The sequence below is a fragment of the Lolium perenne genome, chromosome 3, assembly GCF_019359855.2.
Source record: "Lolium perenne isolate Kyuss_39 chromosome 3, Kyuss_2.0, whole genome shotgun sequence".
Classification (NCBI taxonomy): domain Eukaryota; kingdom Viridiplantae; phylum Streptophyta; class Magnoliopsida; order Poales; family Poaceae; genus Lolium; species Lolium perenne.
The window spans coordinates 277051856-277074874 of NC_067246.2; the positions used below are offsets into that span (position 1 = coordinate 277051856).

Here is a 23019-nt window from a genome sequence, read left to right on the forward strand (position 1 = left end):
GGATCAACTGAGAAATGATCGTGAGCAGAAGCCCGGGTAGAAGTCCGACGTGCTGCCTCTTTTCAGCCCAGCCCGCGAAATGCTCAGATCCACTTCGCCCGTTAAGGGACGTTGTTAACGGTCGCTAAACCCTTACCGGGTCTCAGCGGATAGAGTCGAGCACTCACTTCTCCCCCCACCTGCTACCGCTCGCCACCGGCGAGTTCCCGGGCAATCGCCATGGCCGCCGCCTCCCCGTTCGTCCTCCTCCAGCCGCTAGCCCCCAAGCCCTATCTTCCATTCGGGCCTCTACACCCCAGCCTCTTCCGGACCCGCCATCTCCGTTGCTCGCCCAACGGCGCCGCCGCGCCGGAACCCCCTCCTAAACCCACCCCACGCCGCGGCCGGAAGAAGGCCTCGGAGTCGGACTCGTCGCCGCCAAAGGCGAAGGTTACGCGCCGTAAAACCAAGAAGGCGGGCCAGGCGTCGGATTCGGAGAGCGACGGTGAGCCGGCGAAGCCGAAAAGCCGCCGGACCAAGAAGTCCCCGAAGCAGGAAGCCAAGCAGCAACAACAGGAGGAGGAAGCGGTCCAGGCGGAGGAGCCCAAGAAAGATCCCAGCAGCAAGGAGGAGGACTCGGGGAGCGACTCCGACTCCGACGCGCCGGCAGCGGACCTCCCGTACGAGTGGCCGCCGCTGGTGTGCTGCTTCGGGGCGCCGCGGTGGGAGTTCGTGCCGACGGTGCGGGTGTCGGACCACCAGATGCACCCGGACCAGTACTCCACCTGGATCCACCTGCAGTGGGAGCCGCCCGAGTTCGCGCGCGCGCCCGGGAGCGCCGCCAGCAACGTGGCTATCGCGCTCGCCCGGCTCGGCGGCCGCGCCGCGGCGCTCGGCAAGGTCGGCGACGACGAGTTCGGCCACGAGCTCGTGTACCGCATGAACCGCGAGCGGGTGCAGACGCGCGCCGTCAGGTTCGACGGCGCCGCGTCCACGGCCACCGCACGGATGAAGGTGGGGTTCCGGAGCAGGGAGGACGGACAGGGCGGGACGACAAGCCTTGTGGCCGAGACGGTGAAGAGCTCTGCTGAGGACTCGCTCGGTGAGGACGAGATCAATGCCGATGTGTTGCAAGAGGTGAGTCCGTGCTCTTGTTTAGATTTGATAGAGGCTCCATGAGTAAGCTGATATTTCTCGGCAACCTAGGCTTCTATATGGATAGCTACCAATGTGCATTGTTGTGTTGTGTTGCATTGAACCAACTCTTAATTAAACACAATACTATAATCCATTATCTGACCGCATAGCCTGGATTGCTAGATGCCGCTTTGGTGATATATTTGATTGATTCCAGTCGAATATCCAACTGGCATTCCATTTGATGTTACTGTGCAGCTTAACTGAGATAAGTCAGAGAACCTCCGGATAAGACTGAAACCCCATTAAATATCCTATCTCATGTGTATTTGGCTTGCTGCTAATTTATATCTATTTTGGAAGATTTGTTTAAAAGATAGGTTGTGAGAAAAATTGCTTAGTCATTGTTTGTGTGAACAATTATTCGTATCGAACTAGGCAAGCAAATAAATGTTCTGAAGTCTATAAGCACTCTAGACTTCTTGACCCATGGACTACAACTTTTAGGGAATATAGTCCTCATTGGATAGCAATCAAACGGCAAGGAAAAAAATGAAATGAAGTGGCGCTTCCCCCCCCCCCCCCCCCCCTATTGCCCTCAACTTTTGGAAAGAAAAAACCAGTCCTTCTGAATCCTCTCTTCTTATTTGTATCAGATAAGTTAACAGTAAATGACGATGTGATAGATTTCAGGGGTTGCCAATTTTCGAGCTGCATTTGAATAAATGTTAGAACAGTCCATGAAAGTCAAGTTACATTGCATAACTGAACTGTTTGTACTGTATATGTTTTTCCTTAAGGTCCTTTTGCTCCCACCACTATTTTCTTTTCTTGATATATAGTTATTATCACCTTAACAGAAACATCTTCCATGACTAATATGACTATTAAACTGAACATACACTAGTGCCTTATGTTAAAAAATAGCAAGTGTGCAAGATTGAAATCACAGGAGCTTTACTTAGAAGTACATTGCTCAGATTCACATGGATACAATGTAAAAAACAGTGTGTATCTCTTGTTGTTAACTTCTCTCCTTGAAATTGACTTTTATGCGCGGTCCAGAAAGTTAACTGTAAGCCATATTTCTTATAAACACAAACTGGTGTTCAGATCTAATCGGTGGTAATTGCACAGGCCAGAATGTTGCATTTCAATTCAGAAGTCCTGTTGACTCCGTCAATGCACAACACACTCTTCAGAACCATTGAGCTGTCCAAGAAATTTGGGAGCAAGATATTCTTTGATCTCAATTTGCCCTTGCCTTTGTGGAAGTCAAGGGACGAGACAAAAGAGTTCATAAACAGGGCATGGAACGAGGCTGATATCATAGAGGTGTCAAGAGATGAGCTAGAATTCCTCCTCGATCACGAGTATTACGAATATAAGCGAGCCACCCCACCTCAGTATTATTTGGAAGGGTTCCATCTAACAAGGAACTGGCCAGAGTACTACCACTATACCCCTGAAGAAATTGCTCCAATTTGGCATGATGGGATAAAACTATTGCTAGTGACCTATGGAACACTTCGTATCCACTACTACACGCCCAAGTTTCATGGCTGTGTGGTTGGAACAGAGGACGCACTGATAACTCCAACCACAACTGACCGGACAGGTTCTGGGGATGCTGTTGTTGCTGCTGTTATTAGGAAGTTGACAACTTGTCCTGAGATGTACGAGGACCAGGATACATTGGAGAGGGAGCTAAGATTTTCTGTTGCTGCTGGAATCATTTCACAATGGACTATTGGGGCTGTGCGAGGATTCCCCACTGAGAGTGCTGTCCAGAACTTGAAGGAACAAGTATACGTGCCTTCTATGTGGTGATTGCTGAACTAGTAAGTCAATTCTGGTAATTGGAATTTATGGTCCAAGTGTGATTCTTGAGTGGTACAACAAAAGTGAACAAGGATACTATTTTACCACAAGAGTTGACAGGTGCCTGTGCCTACCATTTTATCAGGTATTTTTATCATCCAATTCTTATCATAACAAATTTAAACTTCATTTGAAATTTTTATCTGCCGCTGAAGGGCTTATTTTGCTTGACAAATGATTAAAATTGATTACTCTTGACTTTAACCTGTGTATAGATTCCATATTTGATTTATACAAGTGATGCCATATTTGATGTGCTAGTGTTATAGTCACCTCTTGATTCTTTTTTAAGTGTGATGCATATCCTAATCATAACCGATATGCCACCAGAGGAAATGGTATCGAATGCACAGTAGCTGCAAAATCTAGGAAAAAACGCTACAAAAAGTCAATCATTTTAATAGCAGCTAAGGCATATTAAATCAAATGAACTAGGCTAAAAAAGAAAAATCATTCATCGCATGCCGGTACACATTAATCGGTAGGTGATAACTATTGCATATAGCCATATACACAAGCACATCCAGAGTAAAGTTGGACTTCTTGAAAAAATCAAAATTTCCAAAGAGGAAAGGCTGTACATTCATAGTATAAACGAAGTACAAACATGTATCGGAAGTTTTCTGTCTCGCTAATCATATCCTCTATTGTACATTTGTCCTCTAATACTACTTGAAATCTCTGTGACTTTCCCATGGGTCTCTCGACTTGATTAAACAATTCATTGTAAATGCACATCTTTGGAAGACAATGAGTGAACCTCCCTATCCCACCTCTATATGTAAGAACGAGTATTACATACATTGTCAGACTAGGAAAATAATCTGTGGTATGTTGGTGTCAGTTTACTAGGACTTGCACTATTTGGTGTATCTCAATCATTCTAAGAGATGTCTACCTATTTCACTGTCACATGCAGTTAAGAGGGCAGTTATCTTTGAAGTATTCCCACCTCTTAAGAGTACATCCATGTCACTTAATCATTTTTGTTCTTTTGCACAAGCACCCTGGGAGAGGATTTGCATAAAAATACTCCTCTTGCCTTGGACTTTGACCAGACAACCTCTGATATGGACCTCCAAGTCTGTTTTCATGATGCATCTTCACTGTGCTTTGGAAGTCGTTCCAAGTTACTGTACCTTCGTCAAGCTTGTCAATGAGCTCCACAAGCTTCTGTCTATAAACAGTGAAATAATTAGCACTTAGAATTGAGATGTACTAATACTTAAACCGACATTCCCAGAAATGTACCTGTCCGGGTTAAGGGTTGTCCGGAATCCTTCAAATTTTCTGTGTCCTTGTACTGCTTTGGCCATATTTCCATCATATGTATATACAAAAACATCACTCTGAAGGGCTACATTGTAATCCACTGCAGCTAACCTGTTTTGGTACAGCTTGAGGGGCTCTAATTCATCTGCTGTTGCCAGACTATAATGTGTGTAGATATTTGGATATTCAGCCTTCAATTCATCCATACTATGTCCACCATATATTTCACCTGCTACAATGTAGATATTGGTTCTGGAAGGATAACCCATAGCTTTGAGAAAAAGTGCTGCTTCACGAGGAGTCATAGGACAGCCTCCTTGAAGTCGCCTCTCCTTGCTATTAATTTCCTTTTCTTTCCAGTGCTGCACGTTTAGTCTCATTTCTCTTAGCTCCTCTGCCTCCTGGTGTGTTAGATTATGGCTACAGCCAGTAAATGAGAGCATGTCCTTCTCATATCTGTCAATTGATAAGGACAACAAATATTTTACTGATCTGCAAATTCCTCTGATGCAAAAAGCTATCTGCTGTATTCAACATTTATAGTTGCAGTTACCTTAAGTGAAGTGCGATATAATGGTTGGACCCATTCCTCAGTCTATCAACTAGAGTATTACCTAGATCTTCAATCTCTTTCTTGTATTTTAGTGCCTCGTAATTTGTCCGGCAACGGAGTCGTTGGATATGAGGAGCGAGACCATTGTTGACGATTCGTGAATCTGTATGTGTAAATTTAACAACTTTGGCCTTCTTTAGTGTTCGTGCGAAAGCTCTGTAGTAGGAAGCCTGCAAAAAGGAACTAGAAACCCATCATCGTTCAGCCGTACTGAGAATTGTTCTGAGTTCTAAGCAACTGTGATGACTGATGTCTATTTGAGTAGTTCTTGGAGTAGTTTGTTCATACCCTGGACCAGGAAGATGGTGCCCTACTATAGGGTTTCAATTTTTTGTAAGCTGGCGGCAAGGAATCCACAATCAAGATATCATCCTCTAAAGTTTTCTTGAAGTGCTCCACATCAAATATATCTTTGAAATCACTACACGCCAAGAACAAAACATCAGTCACCCGAATAGTTTGAAAGGATCCTCTTTATTGTCATGAAGAGAAGAACCTTGGATCAGTCCAGAATGATCGGTGATCCAGTGTAGGGATTACCAGTATTGCATTCATGAGCTTAGCAACTGCAACCATATCGCTTATCTGCAAGGATGATTATGTAAGTGGACTGAAAGGTAACTTCAGATTCTAAATTTAGTCTTTGTGAAACAACCACATAAATGTGCACATACTCCCATTCTCATCTGGTTCAGTCCACCATTGGCATCGACCATTATATAACCAGCTGTTGCATTGTTTGTTCCTGGGAAGAAGCATAGCAAATTTGGTCAAGTTAACCCACTCAGTTCAGGCTAATATTAAGTTCAAACTACAGTTTACTTGAAAGATGGAGAAATGGGGGCTTACTGTAGTGGTTTTTCGCGCGTTCAATGCATTTGCTGTGACCCTCACTATCTGGCATCATCCATATCTGGGGCATAAATGTGTGTTACAAGTGAACTTCAGTACAAAGCTATCTGATATCATTTGAACCAATATTTGAATTCATGTTTGAGTAAAAGCTAGCTGAACAAAGTTTGAAGATCTTGATTGTAAAAGGAACATCAGTATTTTTTTTCTAGAGAATGAACGTCAGTACAACAACAACATACCATTTCTAGAGAATGAGCATTAGTATCTGACTTCTCGAAAGAAAAAAAGAAAAACATCGGTATCTGACAAAATTCATTCTGCTACATTATTTGCAGGTTTGTGGATGCTTTCATCTGCGTGTAACACAGGCAAGGAGCCACGCTTCATACGTCCAATCAACAGGGAACTCTTTTTTTGGCAGTGTTTTGAGTCATAGAAGCACTATTGTAGCACTACGTGCGGGGTAGGATTGATTGATGTGAAACCCTCCCTTTTTTTCTCTCCTTTTCTTTTCTTTTTGTAGACCAGAGAATGCAGCACTCGAATTCTCCCTTTCCTAGAGGCTTATGTAGAAATTTTGTAGACCAAGCAACACTAGGAACCCCCAGTAATTTGCTCATTTGTGAAATTCAGCTGGTAATTTCTATCTTGAATATCTCCGTGGCAATTATATTGTCTACGCTGGTTTTCTTTGCAACTGCTTTATGCCAAGGAAGGGAGTGTGTATGGTAGATTGTTGGCCCATGCTTATTTTACTTCAGCTTCCACAGCTGTGCTATAGTAGTTCTGGTGGCCATGAACATGACCATGGGTTTCTACAGGTTTTATTGCGAATCCAGGCTATGGCAAACCTCAACTTCAGAATCAACATCATCCATTGTCTTAACCACGGGAGCCACTGTCCCGACTTGAATTTTCCACAAATCATAATAACAACAGGAAAAAAGAAGAAACAGCGATGTGCCGGAGAATACCGGCATACGGCGACACCACGGACGAAAGTTATTCACCGACAGAGACGCGGACGGGAATGCTGCCTCTGCAACTTCTGATAAGCAGGAGTACTAGTAGTATATTATTTTTCAAGGGGATTTTGAAAAGTATTCTCTACTTTTTTAAAAAAATTATTCTGTACTCGGTTTGATTCCACGGCAAGAATACAAACTGGGCAACTACGACCTGAAGAGGCTGTCAACGCCCGCCAAGAAACTTCTCAAATACTCCTGCGTACAGACACACATACACGGAGACGCGATTTTCCAGCACGTCTCTGCATCTGCAGCGATTTCGTACCCATATTTGGTCCCATGCATGCATTGACATTTGACAAGTTCAAAAGGAAGCTGTCTCTAAGAGTTTTCCCGTTTAAACAGTCGAGATTAGTGCATGTTCAGACATGCATGTTTTATCTTTGGGTTATTTGCGCGGACAAAATAAAATAACTTGGCAAGTACCGGCAGTTTGGCTGGTGTATGCATGATCGGAGGCATAAACCGCGCGAGCAGTCAGCGGCGAGGCGCACTTACCGGCGAGTCAGGAGACGAGCGGCGAGCGAGGGCCGTGAGATTCTCCTCCCTCCATCCCAGCGCGTCCTGCTCGTCGCGGACGTCCACCCTCCGCAGGAGCCTCCCGCCGCTGGCGCCGCCGGCGCGGTGCGAGCTCACGAGCCCGACGACGACGGCGAGGCCGAGCAGGGACGCCACCACGTTGCGCACCCACGCCTGGTCGACCACCGACGACGCCCTCTTGCTGCTGTAACTCCTCCTGGCCGAGAACAGCGCCCTGACCCCGCGGTGCCTCCCGCCGCCGGCCCCGTCGAGGTCGTCGTCGCGCTCGACGTCCGCGAGGCGCCGGCGGTGCGCCACGGACGACAGGTCGTGGCAGCAGGAGGACGTCGACGGCGCCGCCGCCGCCGCTGCCATGGCCGGTTGGTTCTGTCGGCCTAAGAATATGTAGAACCTGATTGATCGACGCGCGATCGGCCACGAGGAGGAAAGCGCGCCAAGGAATCAAACGGGGGACCGGCGGGCCGGCGCTTTGCCCGGTTGCCCTCGCCGCAAGCTTCTCGTCAGAGCGAGGTGGCCGCCGTGCAACTGCGCTGGCGCGCGCGTGGGTGGGGTTTGCGCGAGCGAGAGAGCGAGGAGTCGTGCGTTTCGTGGCGATCGATCGATCGAGTTCGTGCTGGTGGCAGGGAAGAAGAAGGCTGGGAAATTAAAAAAAGTTATAATTGGGCGCTGGCTTAGAGTTCGCGCCTCGCACGTTCGTTGGCCATCGCTTATATGGGTCGCTTTTGCCGGTGCGACGCGTGGGCAGCTGCTAGCTGGATCGTCCACGGAGGCAGGAAAAAATAATCCGGTCGCTAGTTAGGTTCGTTCCAAGATTGAGTGACCCAACCGGAAACGTGAGTGCGGGAGCTGATCTTCAAAAAAATGCTGCACTACACAACAACAAATTCATAATCTATCACTTAAAAAATGAATTGCTAGTTGTTAGACGGTGCTTAGTAGACTCGGATTTGCGTCGTGTGATTCGTGCACTTGAGTTGTAAATTTAGGTGCAACTGATTTTTTTTCAATTACAAGTGGAAATGCAGCTGACTTTCTTTTAGTTGCAACTCTACAAAAAAATGATTCCAAACTGTCATATTTGCTTCATGAAAAGATGTAACTGAAATTCGATGATATTATTCCACTCAGAACAAACCCTAGACAGACCATTAAGAAAAGGAGTTTTACGACACAATAGGTGATCACTATTTGTCGATCAATGGTTACCAAGACACACAAAGTTATTACAAAGAGCTAGTATATGGCACTATACTTAAACGACTGTAGGTCCAACCAATAAGGATAGGAAGCCTGAATGATTATGATTTCATGTCCACTTGAATCATATGGAAAGACCAATTTTTATTATCGTGAAAGAATTTATCAAGAGATCTAATCTAATGTTTTTTCCAATAAAATTTACACTACAAGAATTTTATGAGATTATTCCTTATGAGATATGATCTTTTCAATCAAATGGGTTTTCGCAGGATCTTAATTCTACACAAACCTTCTAAAAATCCCAAGGAGCCGTGAGAACTGGACCACGAATGCACAATGTATAAACCAACCGCACTGAGATGCAATGTGCGTTCAATTATATCCATTAGGATGCATCAAATTGTTTTCACAACCATCTACGCCACGCAAACAACTTAGGAACACCACACGCACCTTGTCTAGAGTGCGCCCAACGAATATCATACATGCATCAACCTTAAAGACAACACGTTCGACAAGGACGACATACACACCTCATCATTTTTGAAAGAAACTAGTGAATCACTGATTGTTCACCATGGAACCCCGTGTCAGTATTTAAAAATAAAATTGATGTCAACTCCAACCGATTAACATTAGGTTGGACTACCCATACATCATCCTAAACCACCATGAAATACCCTTGGGCTAGTCATCTGACGGTCCAAGAGTGTCATGGCAGTTCCACCTCAGCGGTTATACATCTGCTTGATGCGGTTGTACAACCCACCCCGTCACGAGGCAAGAGGAAGTACGTCTAAGACCCTGCCCAAAGCGACCGAGTAGAAGCATCACTGTCATCGATAACAAATCAGGGATGGCCATTGATGGCAGGAGAAACCCTAGGTTGCTCCGATCACACGCGATTTAAGATTACCAAGTCCTAATGGAGACTAACTCAGATAAAAAGGTTGAAGGAGAAAAGTTCATATATCTAGGCGTGGCACTTGTCTACATGCTACATGCCTTTCCTTGGCCGTACTTATAAGGGCATGTACAATGAGGTGACATCAGCGTTCTATTAAAGTTGTCACGTTAGATTTTTGCTGAGTTAGAGCGGAGAGAATGAAGAAAGAGAATGTTGCATTCTCTTATCTTTTTTTAATAAAGGGGGCTTTATTACTTAAAATATTTAAATATTACACCCGGTCTATACATAACTAAGATGCACACAGCCGTCCAACACTAGTTGACCTAAGTAAAAAAAGTGTGCATTACAAGTAGTAATCATAGATACTACGACTGCGTCGTCTAAGGTGATGGAGGTCCGATCGGAGATTACGATGTCATCCATGTAGGATAAAATATCCCTCGTCGTGTCCTCCAACCATGTAGACACCTCCATAAATATGTCGCGATTGTCCACGAGTTGTAGATACGGCCATGAACTGAGCAAAGATGTGCACTAGTAGATAACCTACACTAGAGAAGAATTTTCATCCTTAAAAACTTTGTCATTTCTAAATAGCCATAGAGACCAAATAATGGCAAGTGCTTCTATCCTAATAAGTAGTTTAAACCTATGATCCACCCATTAAGCCAATTGCCAAAAAAAATATTAGCAACACTACGTGGGGGATATGAGCGAATTTACACATGAAGAACAAGTGTTTAATTGTCTCATCATGATGACATAATACACACGTTGTATTTCCGTGCCAATTGTGTTTCGCAAGGTTGTCCTTGGTTAGGATTACTCTTTTATGAAGGTACCATGCAAAAAAAACCTTTGTCTTTAATAGGATCTTCATTTTCCATTTTTTTAAATTATTATCAACTGGCACCTTTTGCTGGATTAATCCTCTACACATGGAATCCACCGACAATTTACCACTCTCATGTTGGCTCCATCGAAATTCATCATCCTCTTGCGTTAACTAGACCGAATCCAGGCGTTCCATGATGCAAGCCTATGACCTACTAGATCACTTCTGAACGACACATATGGTGGTGAACTCTTGGATATTTTCTCGGAGTGTAGCATCACCTATCCACTTATCCTCCCAAAGCCTAATTTTCGAGCCATCCTTAATTGTGAAAGAAGCATATGGAAAGAAGTATTCCTTCGTTGTCATTATGCGAGCCCAAAAAATGCGAGTCTCCAAGTTTTCAATACACCTGAGAGAGTGCAGATTAGCCAACGTACTTCCTTTGTAGAAGAGTTTGCCATACCACATCTTCGGTAAGAAGGTTAAAAAGCATTTGCCTAAGAGAGCTTTATTCTTAATCTCAAGGTCATGAATTAAAAGTTCTCCTTGCTCTTTAGGGCGGCATACTACATTCCATTTGGTTAGTCGTTACTGAGATAGTAGTTCTTCTTTCCAGTTACTTAATTTTGTTTGTAGTATTTTCCCAACGTGGCCTTCTGGCTAAGAGACGATCTCTTAAAAATAAAAGATCATTTTCTTCATTGTACTATATGTCTTCACGTATTAACACAATTTTCTACTGCATAGTAATTGATTCTCATTATAAGAAGTGGCAATAACGGTTTATGCATTGTACGACTTTTAATAGCTTTTGCTTCCTCTACATAATATGAAGGTCTAAGAAAAAAATGGGAGGTGGCAATTTGGCTCATAGGAGCAAATGCTCTCATTATATAAAATAAATAAAAAATAGTTTTAAAAATTCTGATATAAATTTGTTGGTGTACATCGTGACATTCTATGTTAGTGCACAAATTTTCTTGGAGAAACAACATTTTATATGGCGTGTACAAAAAAGAAACAAAAAAATATCCTGTACGTAGTCGTGTTATAGCATCAAAACTTGTCTTTTTTACAGGAGCCACAATTGTTTTTAGTTTTTTTTAAAACTTGTGTACGAACATAAAATATGTATATGTACATGGAAAATTTTATTTTACAATTTTTTGACACTTTAAAATGTTGATTCACACAACGAGAGCAAATGCTCTTATGAGCCAAAGTGAATATCCCAAAAAAAATGTGCCTTCTCTACCATTGTGGATGTGCTGATGGCATCGATCTCTCTTCATTTCGCCGGTCCGGGGAGTGGACAAAAGAAACGCCGTGGAGGCCGGGGGAGTCTGAGAACGACGGGCTAAGCCGGCTATCATCTCATATAGTTGCAGGCTTGCGGCGTCCTATAGTCATATTTCCCCACAGGATTGGCTGATCGGCTGTCGTTGCTAAAGACAATTTCGCCGATCTGATCATCAATTACCTACAAAGTACTGAAGCTGTAGTACACGTACGACCCGTCCGACGGGCGCATGCACACGCCAAAAGCCTGGGTGATCGATATCAAGTGCGAATCGACCAAACGAACGGGGATGATGGCCGCCGGTAGACGTCGCTCTCGCGGTCCGTCTCCGGCTGGTTTCATTAATCGTGGCAGCTTGAGTATACTTAGCTCGACGACGGGGTCGAGCCCACGCATGCGCCATCTCGTCTCCCACTACGTACGAGCTGACTAGGCATCGAGTTTCTTAGTCAGTGTGGCGCTGAATTTCTTAGTTCTTACACTCGCATGAGTGAGCACTAGTGCACTACCCATTTCCCTCCTTTCTCCGAGTGGAATAGCAATATTCTACCACGAGCCAAGACACGACGGATCGAGGATGCCGTGTTTACGGAATTTTATGGAGATGATACTGCTTTCAAGAGAGATATGATGAATCTCCTGCTCGTAAGAAGAAGAAAAAAAACGCGATGGGAGGTCTGTCGACTTACGACAGTGATTTGGTGAAGAAGAAATGTTCTAGTCACTCTACAACCAACCACACCTTGAGAATTTGCGATACGGTTGGATGATGGCCAGTAGTAGACTAGCAGTAGTGCGATTTATTTTCAATCTAATCCATGCAGAAGAAGTCGCACCGCACAATTAGGCAGTCACATGAACGAAGTGGATACGGCCGGACCATGTTGTAGCCACGGAATGGAGAAAGGGATCACACGTATAATGGTGGATTCCTTTTCTCCGCGTCAACGTTGCCCTCGATTGAGTCCATTTTGTGCGACAAGGACGGAACACGATCGTATATTGTGACCGTGAGTAAAGCAAGCACCACATGGGCGTATGTTAATGCTCCGTCTGCCGACCTGTCAATGAACAATCTCTCATCTTGGAAAAATATGAAATAATCTCTACTCCATCCCGAACATGAGAAATGAGCTTATCCCATGCATGGGACATGTGGTGCATTCATCGACCCTTGATTTTCTCGTTTCAGTTCTGAGATTTGGAGAGTGGGATCTTTTGCATACATATTCTCACACCTCACACTCTCTCCCCCATATATCCACTTGCCAACTCTTTTTTTTATTACCAAGCTTAATAAATTTAAAAGTCCACATACGTTGGAATAATTATAAAAATAACAATCCATTTGGATCTGTATTTTTATTTTGATCATATCTTTTAAACAAGCCCAAAATTAATGATTTTTTTAAAAAAAATTCCAAAACACAATGAAACATCATGATTCACAACAAAACAAATGTTTTTAGAATAAAGTTTCATCAAAGTTTGAAACACAAGTTCAAAGTATGGTAAAACACAACAATCACAAACACAATGAAACAAACTGTTTCACAAAAAAAATCAGCACGTGTCATCAAGTTTTTTGAAGTTTCATTAGGTCTCAGAAGTTAATCTTCAAATATTGCCAAAAAATACATTCAATATTAGCCTTCTTGTTTTGAAGCTCTCTTCACTAGCAGTGGCGAAGGACGGAAATTTTTTGAGGTAGGGCAAACTAAAAAAATGATGCAAATACCAAAATAGTCGTAAAACATGAACGACATATATGATTCTAACAAAATAACTTACTACGATAAAAACAAAGACATATTTGATATATGTAGAACCCAAAAATATAACAATAACGCCACCTCAATGCGAAAGCTTTACCTTTTTTGTAAAAAGAATAATTTTACCGATTAAGACTTCTAAATATCCATCGTGAGCAACTAGGTCTTAATGATCTTTGTCGCCAAGAAACCCTTCCAAGTCACCATCTCAATGAGGTGATAATGTTTTTGACGAAACCATGATGTGTCTTTCAAATATCAAGAAATCTCTAAATTTTCAATTCTACACGTTTGAATAATAAATATCACAAAGTTATCCTGCATATACTAAGATTCATGATAAATCTCTATAACATAAATATAGAATCATTGTTATTTACATTGAACCTAGAATACGAGTCTATGTTTTCAGTTCGAAGTTGATTTTACACAATATTCACTAAAACAAGCATAACTTTTTCATACGGAGTCTGTTTTCGATGCACGAGTCATAAAATATTCAGAAAAAACCTGTACATATAAATGTATTCATCAAAACTCAAGGTATGGCGGCTGCCCTGCCTTGCCCTAAGGGGAGCTTCGCCCCTTCACTAGGAACTCAGATATTCAAATAGTTTTTAAATCAAAATTTTAGTTTAAAAGCGGCATAAGTTTTGAATTGTGAAAGGAGAGAGAATGATGAGTTGACACAAAATTCCTAAAGTTTGGAAAAGTGGCAGGGTGGGCCATGCACGGGATTTCATGCGCATGGGACAATCGCTGCTCTCACCCCAACATGGATTTCTTTGATCCAAATGGTTCTTTGGCAAACTTTTAACTGCAGGGAAAGTTTTAAACTCCTATAGCCTTTTGTAGTCACGTCATGTTGGATGGGTTGTTTGAGTCAGTAGCTAGACTCTGCCCATTTTTAGTCCTGTATAGGCAAAAATACACCCGTTCGTTTGGCTACTTCAGTCATCCAAGATGGCTGAACTCAACGATGACAGATCACTCGAAAATAAATCTCGAACCGTCTAAGCCAAGAAGAAAACAGCTAGGTCACACCGTCTTAGATGGCCAGACTTAAGTAAACTTGCCAAACCAACTGGCCAGACTCAAAGAAACCAGGGAAGCCATCGCAACATGGCGTGAGTGCGTGACTAAGAGGGGCCATGAATTTTTCAAAGCTTTTTTAAAAGATCGAAAATGGTTAAAAGTCTTTATACCAAAGAAGTCCCTACCATGCCATATTCTTCCTAGGCCCTACCCCCTCAACTACGCTCCAATCCGACCAGCGACGGCGCGTCATTGCAAAGCACCCAATGACCCAACGCCATGTCGTCATCCCGTGAGGCATCAATCGATTCGCACGCGCCGGTGTCTCTTCCTTCCCTGCCCAACACTCCAAGACCCAGCTGCTGCTGCCTAGCTCCTGACCGGCTAGGGAAGGCATCCGATGGAGCGAGCGGCACGCTGGGCTCCCGTGACCGGCCGACCTGGATACGTCGTACCTGACGGACGGTTAGGAGGCCACATCACGCGCTACTGCTGCTCCGCAGCACGGGCGCGTGCACTGCAGCCAGGCGTGCGTATGCCGACTCCATAGGTGGCGTTCGTCGTTCCCAGCTACGCACGCCCAAGCTGGTGGTGCCAGCTGATGTGCCAAACGTCGGCTGTGCTGTGTCCTGCCCAGACTGGTAGCTTGTCACGACGGTGTTCTCCAAGCCCTGACCGGATGTATCACCCTGCACAGCCTTCTCCGAGCTACTGCACGTCCACATTGCCTCACCATCTTTGCCGCCGTGATGTTGGGTTGCGACGTCCCTTTCACCGGAGGGCAAAACAAACCTGTGCCTGGAGTACACATACTTACATATTTCCACTAAATTTGGCGAGGAAAAAGAATCAAAACTATGATCCAACCCGGGGGGAGATCAGCATTTTCGCTAACCTGTAGCCCAAAAATGTGACCCTTAATCATACAATCATCATCGTACATTCAAATGAGAAGCTGCCAGATATGTAAAAGAAGAAACATATATAAAAACGAAGCAAAATCTCCATTTCTAGTTCTCTATGCAGGGTTCCACATAAACGACACACATGTCATCAAGGTTTTAACATCCAGACAAGGTTCAGACTCTGTTGTATACGGCGCTCCCAGATCAGGAAGTTCGGAACAGCATCGCCCCCCTCATGGCGAGGGCACAAGTTTAAACCACTTTTCACTTTCTGTCTCTATAGTTTCAACAACACAAGTTCCAGCCCCAAGGGAACATGTCATCCTAAGCATCTTTTTATCATCATCATTATTGTTGCCTTCTCTCTGAAGGGGGAGACCTCTCCCTTGGATAGCTGACTGGAGCAGACTCCTCAATGCTACCGCTGCCGCTTGCTTCCGCTTGGTTAGCTCCTTGCTCCTCCAGATTGCTATCTTTGCTCGCTACGTCAGATGCAGCTTCACTTGGAAGAAGAGCCTGAGACCTGCTTTCTTCTTCAGCTGCGCTGCGGCTGGCAAATGCACCCACGCTGTCCATCAGGCTAGCGGCTATAGCTGCATTCAGGTCAGCTTCTTCCTGCTGTGCTGCAAACAGCTCCATTTCGCTCATGCCTTCTGATTGACCGCGAAGAGGAGACACCACTTGCTGCCGAGTGGGCGTTTGCACCTGGTTACAGGAGGCTGTAATCCTCTGGGCATCGTCGGGAGTCAGCCACTGCCCGAAACCATTGGAGCCTTCTGTTGACATCGGGCACTCTTTAGGGAAATTACCTCTGACCGCAAAGATGCTCCAGCCTGACCCCTTCAGGGTGTCAATGTAAGCTGAGAGGTAAAACTTTGACAGATGCTCCGGAGCAGGGTACAGACTGTTGAAGTTATACCACTCTCCATTCACCTTCCTAATGCAGAACCAGTGGTCCTGGAGGTGGCAAATGAAAGCAATTTCTAGCTCCGGGTCAAATAGGGATGACCCAGCTGCTGGGGAGTCAAGGGGGACAACTTGGAGGTCCCAGACTTCCAGTGCCTTCTGCAGCACCTGTTGATTAAACTATTCAGGTCAGAAATATCAACATGGGAGTGCAATTGCAGCAAATAATAATAGATTTAAAATCCACATTACATACGACTCTGGTGCTAGAAAACCTAATTTCCTTACTACTCCAAGCATCAAAACCATTTCATCTTAGATCTAACTTGTTATAAAGCTAAACTATAGTCAATGAAGCACATGAGCCGTACACATGGGAATACATATAGATGATTTTCACCATGTAATATTTTTCCTAAGGGCTCCTTTGATTTGAAGGATAGGAAAAACATAGGAATAGGAAAGGTATAGGATTGGAATGGCATGTCTACTTGAATCCTATAGGAAGATGAAGTTTGTTTGATTGTAGCAAAGGAATTTTTCCATGAGGTATGGGCTAATGCTTTTTTCCTATAGGAATTACACTACAAGATTCCTATAGGAATTTTTCCTATAGGCTATGTTCCTATGAATCAAACATGTATAGGAAATTTTCCCATAGGAACCAAATCCTACACAATAAATCCTTTGAATCAAAGGAGCCCTAAATAGGCGCCCATACGGGAAATCTAAATTCAACACAAAGGTAGAGGAGGACTAGTACACGAGGGAAAACTTATTCAGATGAAACATGATCACAAAGCCATAGAGAAAAATCAATACGAAGAAATAGAAAACCTAACTTAGGTTACAAGACACTGCTAGTTCAATAAGATATACTTATGGAAACAAAGATGTAAATAATTCACAAAAAAATATGTAAATCTATCGACTGTAGGTGGCATAATGGCATATGAGGTTCTTAAGATTCAATCAGTACACCACAAATGCAAGATAACATGTAACTTAGGTTTATCGTAGACAATAACAAAGAAATTGATCACTAGAATGGGAACCAAATATCCATGTTGGATGAACTAATGCATAATGGTAAATCTTTAAAAAAGGGTATATACTTCTTGCAAAATTTTAACTGTGCCAACCACTGAGAGTGCAAGTCCCACATGTATGCAACTGAAAAAAATTTGTGCAAAATCGAACAATGTCCATGAATTGGTCAGCGTTTTGTGCTATTCTATCATTCCTTCATAGAAAGACAGAACATTCGTCTAAGATAAATATTATGTCAGCCAGATGAGGAAACAAAAGGATTTAAAAATTAGCGATTAAATCAAACTGTACGGTAGTCGTACATTTTCAAACCATGACAACTTCAATGAAATGCATGGAGGATAAATAAGAGCTGATAAAAAAAACAGTATCATGTTGAGTCACTAAATCCTTAGTGCTGTGTAATGTAAAAAAATGTTCCTTCAATAAAACAAGTGGTAAAACATTCACCACTATTTGTACATGCATTTGCGATCATATCATGTTCCAGTAACGGGTTTATACGGCAGCATTTCTCTTCCTTCCATGCTTTTATCTTTACTTTTTGCATAAAATGGTGTGGTTCCTAGTAATGGGCACTGAGACGAAACAGTCATCTGCTTGTGTTCTTGACTATAAAATTCCTTCCCAATTGGTATGATAATAGCAGATTCATATCACGCCAGCTACATGATATAACGGGCAATGGCAAGGCTTAATCTCGATTAATTGACTTGGCAAATTACTAACATTTTTTGTTGTGTCATCGCATAATTTGTCATTGTATACTTTTTAGTTGAATTATAAAAAAAAATTGTGGTTATTGATAGAACTTGATATATAACAGAATACAAATGCAATCGCATCTCATGTCACATATGTGATGCCTGCACACTTTTATGATATATTAACAACCCTTAGAAATTCATACGATAAGTTTTTCCTTTCAGAATTGATTCTAGACAAGTTAAATTTAGAAAACCTTAATGTTACCTCAAGCTTGCTCATTATTTTTCTTGTACCAATTCAATTTTCCATGGAGAAAATCATTAGACTAACAGTTAAAGAACTGGTCATCGAAGGTCAAACCATTTAGCAACTTCAATACTAACCAACACACTTGATTTGAGGACTCTTTACGGATAAAGTGAAACCTAGACAGCTATAAGCTTGAATTTCTCAGTACACGACAGAACTCAAATAGCAATTACATAAATGTGGACAAGTGTAATCATAGCAGAATTAATAACTAGAAATCTGCTTGAGTTTATTCTCAACATAAGAAATTCAGTACACGACAAAATTCAAATAATAAAAATGGCTAAAAGCGCGGTGTACGGAAAGTACATAAATGTGGAAAGTGCAATCACAGCAGATAAATAGAAATCTGCTTGAGCTTATTCTGAACGTAAGCAATTCGTTACACAGCAAAATCTAAGATAACACAAACGACTAAAAGCGTGGCGTACGGAAAGCACATAAATGCAGAAAGTGCAATCACGGCAGAATCAGTATAATGCAGACACTTGCATTTACGTATGCCAAGTACGTAAGTACAAACCATTACGAAATCTCTTGCCATCGCTAATAGAAATACCTAAAAAAAAACTATAGAAAGCCTTCTCTAGCAATGCTGAAAAGAGCAAGCCTATAGGCTATAGGAGATATCTTGCTCACAAATACAGGGTACTCCAAGCCTAACATCTGCATGTAAATTGGCCAAGTAGCCAATCTGTGCCATAAAAGGGATATCATGGATGGCTATAGTATGGTATGGGTTCGCTTACGTTCATGGACAAAGGTTCCAACTATAGTGCATCTACCATCTATGTGTGCAAGCTTTCAAAAAAAAAAAAAACTCACTTATCCTTTTCCTAGAATTCTAACTGGTATTACATATGAATAAATACCTCTTCACCATGGCTAGGATCAAGCCTGTCAAGATTTCCCATCATTAAGAAGAATACACATTTTAGATTCAAAACTATATGCTGCCCACTTTTCTAGACTCAAAAAACATCAGGCGTCTATCTACAATGATATATTTACTGAGCACTTAACAATTTGTATGACCATAAAGATTTTGCTATCAGAATTGATTCTAGACAAGTTTAATTTGCAAAACCTTAATGTTGCCTCAAGCTTTCTCATATATATTTTTTCTTGAGAAAATCATCAGACAAAGAGCTACAGAACTGATCATCGTAAGGTCAAACCATTTACCAACTTCAATACTAGCCCTCTTTATTGGTAAGGTGAAACCTAGACAGCTATAAGCTTGAAGTTCCCAGCATAAAAAATTCAGTACAAGACAGAGCTCAAATAACAAGGCATATTTATAGTAAATAAATGTAGACAAAGTGTAGTCAGCACAGAATTAATAACTTGAAATCTGCTTGAATTTATTCTTAACATAAGCAACACGACAAAACTCAAATAACAGAAATGACTAAAAGCGGGCTTACGGAAAGTGCATAAATGCGGAAAAGTACAATCGCAGCAGAATCAATAACTACAAATTAATAATTGCATGCAAACACATGCATTTACGTACGCCAAGTACGTAACACCACAGAAGTACAAACCGTTACGAGACCTCTTGCCATCGCTAATACAAATACCTAAAAAGAACTATATGCAGCCTTGTCTAGTAATGCTAGAAGGATAGCAAGGCTACAGGAAATATCTTGCTCGCAAAAAAACAGGGTGCTCCAAGCCTAAGATCTGCACGCAACTTCACCAAGTTGCCGATCTGTGCCATAAAGAGAATCATAAAAATGTGAATGGCTAAAATGGCTATGAATCCATATGGTGTATTGTTGGGGCTTCCGTGAGGATGATATGGCTTCGCTTACGTTCATGGACAAAGGGTTCCAACTATATTGCATCTATGTGCGCAAGCTTGCAGCAGAAACTCAGGGATCCTTTTCCTAGAATTCAAAAACTAGTATTACATGTGAATAAACATCTCGTCACAATGGATAGGATCGTGCATATGAAAACGCCTGATGGAAAAGAAAATACACATTCCTGATTCGAAACTATAGGTTGCAGTAGACTCAAAGCAATCTTCCACATCAGGCAGGCGTCTATCTCCAACGAAATATCTTGCTGACAAATACAGGGTACTCCTAACATCTGCACATAACTGGCCAAGTAGCCAATCTGTGCCATAAAAGGGATATCATGCAAATGCCAATGACTAAGATGTCTACTTGTTTGGGCTTGGCTAAGGATTCCAACTACAGTGCATCTACCATCTATGTGTGCAAGCTTTCAAAAAAAAAAAAAAAAAAAACTCGCTGAACCTTTTGCTAGAATTCTAACTGGTATTACATATGAATAAAAAGCTCTTCTCCATGGCTAGGATAACCATGTCAAGATTTCCGACCAAAAAGAAGAATACACATTTTAGATTCAAAACTATATGCTGACCCCTTTTTCTAGACTCAAAAAAAATCAGGCATCTATCTCCAATGATATACGAGTACTACTTAGGGTTTTTGCTATCAGAATTGATCCTAGACAAGTTTAATTTGCAAAACCTTAGTGTTGCCTCAAGCTTGCTCATAGGTACTTTACAAATTCAATTTTCCACATAGAAAATCATCAGATAAAAGAGCTACAAAACTGATCATCGTAAGGTTTACCAACTCCAATACTAGCCAACACACAGAGACCGGGAGCTCCTTATGGTTAAGGTGAAACCTAGACAGCTATAAGCTTAAAGTTCCTAGCATAAACAATTCAGTACACGACAGAGCTTAAATAACAAGGCATACGTACAGTATATAAATGTAGACAAAGTGTATCAGCACAGAATTAATAACTAAAAGATCTGCTTGAATTTATTCTAACATAAGCAACACGACAAAACTCAAATAACAGAAACAACTAAAAGTGCGCGTAAGGAAAGTGCATAAATGCGGAAAAGTGCAATTGCAGCAGAATCAATAAAACTAGAAATTAAAAATTGCATGCAGAGACATGCATTTACGTACCCCAAGTACGTAACACACAGAAGTGCAAACTTTTACGAGACCTCTTGCCACCGCTAGTACAAATACCTAAAAACCAACTATAGGCAGCCTTCTCTACTAGTGCTAGAAGGATAGCAACGCTACAGGAAACATCTTGCTCACAATAAAACAGGGTGCTCCAAGCCTAAGATCTGCACGCAACTTCACCCAGTTGCTGATCTGTGCCATAAAGGGAATCATGAAAATGTGAATGGCTAAAATGGCTATGAATCCATATGGTGTATTGTTGGGGCTTCCGTGAGGATGATATGGCTTCGTTTACGCTCATGGAGAAATGTTCCAACTGTAGTGCATCTACGTGTGCAAGCTTGCAATAGAAACTCAGGGATCCTTTCCCTAGAATCCAGAAAGTAGTACTACATATGAATAAACATCTGTTCAAAATGGATAGGATGATGCATATCAAGATGCCCCAAGAAAAGAAAATACAACATCCCAGATTCAAAACTATAGGTTGCCTCTTTTTCCAGACTCAAAGCAACCTTCCACACATCAGGCAGGCGTCTATCTCCAACAAAATATCTTGCTCACAAATACACAGGGTACTCCAAGCCTAACATCTGCACATAACTTGGCCAAGTAGCCGATCTGTGCCATGAAGGGGATATCATGCAAATGACAATTACTGGGATGGCTATATGTTTGCGCTTCCCTAAGGATTCCATCCAACTATAGCGCATCTACCATCAGTGCGTGCAAGCTTTCAAAAATAAAACTCACTGATCCTCTTTTCCTAGAATTCTAACTGGTGTTAGATATGAATATGAATAAATAGCTCTTCACCATGGCTAGGATGAACCCTGTAAAGATTTCCAATCAAAAAGAAGAATACACATTTCAGATTCAAAACTATACGCTGCCCCCTTTTCTAGACTGAAAAGCAACGCTCCACATCAGGCAGGCATCTGAAAAAGCAGGCGTCTATCTCCAACGGAATCCCTAAGTAGGAGTGTGGAGCCATCTGGGGCCTAGGCAGGGAATCTAACCTAGTAGTAGGAGAAACGGGCGCGGAGGGAGGGAGGGGGGGCGGGAAATCTACGTACCTGGATGCTGAAGTCTCCGCCGAGGGAGACGTTGTGGGAGCCCTCGCCCTCGGCGAGGAAGTCCCCCGCGGCGGTGGCGGCGGCGGCGGCGGCCTCGACGCCGTGGAGCATGACCTGGCGCTCGCGGCGGTCGAGGTCGGCGGCGAGCGCGGCGAGGTCGAACTCGGAGAAGAAGGGCCCCTGCAGGGCGGTGTTGACGCAGTGCACGGCGCAGAGCTTGCCCTCCTGCACCTCGTGGTACAGCAGGCCGCCGTTGCTCGCCGCGTCCATCCCTGTCTCCGGCGGTTCCTCCGCTCGTCTGCCTCTCCTTCCGACAGATTCGAGCGATTCTTGTGAGGGAAGGAGAAAGGGAAACCGAACCGGAGCGGAGCGGTGGGGGAAAGGGGCGGAGAGAGAGCGAGTTTTGAGTGGCGATGCAGATCGATTTCCGCCGCGGACAGACGCGCACACAAAAAGGCCGACGACAAGGCTGCAGCCCGGCTACCGGCTAGGCTACCACGTGGATTTTCTCCCAGAGTTTCTTGCGTCACGCGGCTTTCGGTTTCGGTCTACTCTACAGCACCACCGTAGCTGTACTGCTCTGCTGTATGTTTGTTTCAGCGAAATTAATACAGTACCCTAAAACAAGCGAACTTAATACGTTTTGATCTCAAAAAGATCGTATTCATAATTGAAGGACTACCCAAGTAAAATGGTGCTCTGATCAAGTTTTAGGTAACAGATGGTGCGCCTTCTT

The 23019-nt window shown here is 42.9% G+C and overlaps 3 protein-coding genes across 4 annotated transcripts; 1 reads left to right on the forward strand and 2 right to left on the reverse strand.

Annotated features, from left to right (window-relative positions):
* Nucleotides 1–132: 132 nt before the first annotated feature.
* Nucleotides 133–6434, forward strand: LOC127344435 (fructokinase-like 1, chloroplastic). Its single transcript, XM_051370705.2, has 3 exons — nt 133–1116; nt 2254–3082; nt 6073–6434. Exons 1-2 carry the CDS (start codon nt 220–222, stop codon nt 2944–2946), a joined length of 1590 nt encoding a protein of 529 aa, XP_051226665.1. The 5' UTR covers nt 133–219; the 3' UTR covers nt 2947–3082; nt 6073–6434.
* On the reverse strand, nt 3527–7993 carry LOC127344434 (O-fucosyltransferase 19). Of its 2 annotated transcripts, none has more exons than XM_051370703.2 (8): nt 7264–7992; nt 5732–5795; nt 5557–5627; nt 5379–5467; nt 5171–5303; nt 4823–5052; nt 4249–4725; nt 3527–4174 (listed from the first exon to the last, which is right to left on the reverse strand). In XM_051370703.2, exons 1-8 carry the CDS (start codon nt 7657–7659, stop codon nt 3970–3972), a joined length of 1665 nt encoding a protein of 554 aa, XP_051226663.1. In that variant the 5' UTR covers nt 7660–7992; the 3' UTR covers nt 3527–3969. The 2 variants fall into 2 exon arrangements, with proteins under 2 accessions (XP_051226663.1, XP_051226664.1); XM_051370704.2 differs by having other exon boundaries at nt 3914–4170; nt 7264–7993.
* A 7352-nt stretch (nt 7994–15345) lies between these two features.
* LOC127344433 (putative ataxin-3 homolog) lies at nt 15346–22704 on the reverse strand. The gene is made up of 2 exons (XM_051370702.2): nt 22284–22704; nt 15346–16339 (listed from the first exon to the last, which is right to left on the reverse strand). The coding sequence occupies exons 1-2, from the start codon at nt 22551–22553 to the stop codon at nt 15614–15616; spliced, it is 996 nt and encodes a 331-aa protein (XP_051226662.1). The 5' UTR covers nt 22554–22704; the 3' UTR covers nt 15346–15613.
* Nucleotides 22705–23019: the final 315 nt, after the last annotated feature.

Bases quoted from the DNA above. Each gene is read 5' to 3' on its own strand.
- LOC127344435 (XM_051370705.2), top strand. From the start codon at position 220: ATGGCCGCCGCCTCCCCGTTCGTCCTCCTCCAGCCGCTAGCCCCCAAG. The intron at 1,117-2,253 runs GTGAGTCCGTGC...GTAATTGCACAG, and splicing joins ATGCCGATGTGTTGCAAGAG to GCCAGAATGTTGCATTTCAA.
- LOC127344434 (XM_051370703.2), bottom strand. From the start codon at position 7,659: ATGGCAGCGGCGGCGGCGGCGCCGTCGACGTCCTCCTGCTGCCACGAC. The intron at 5,468-5,556 runs GTATGTGCACAT...TCATCCTTGCAG, and splicing joins TGAACCAGATGAGAATGGGA to ATAAGCGATATGGTTGCAGT. The intron at 5,053-5,170 runs GTATGAACAAAC...TCCTTTTTGCAG, and splicing joins CACCATCTTCCTGGTCCAGG to GCTTCCTACTACAGAGCTTT.
- LOC127344433 (XM_051370702.2), bottom strand. From the start codon at position 22,553: ATGGACGCGGCGAGCAACGGCGGCCTGCTGTACCACGAGGTGCAGGAG. The intron at 16,340-22,283 runs GTACGTAGATTT...TTTAATCAACAG, and splicing joins GCGGAGACTTCAGCATCCAG to GTGCTGCAGAAGGCACTGGA.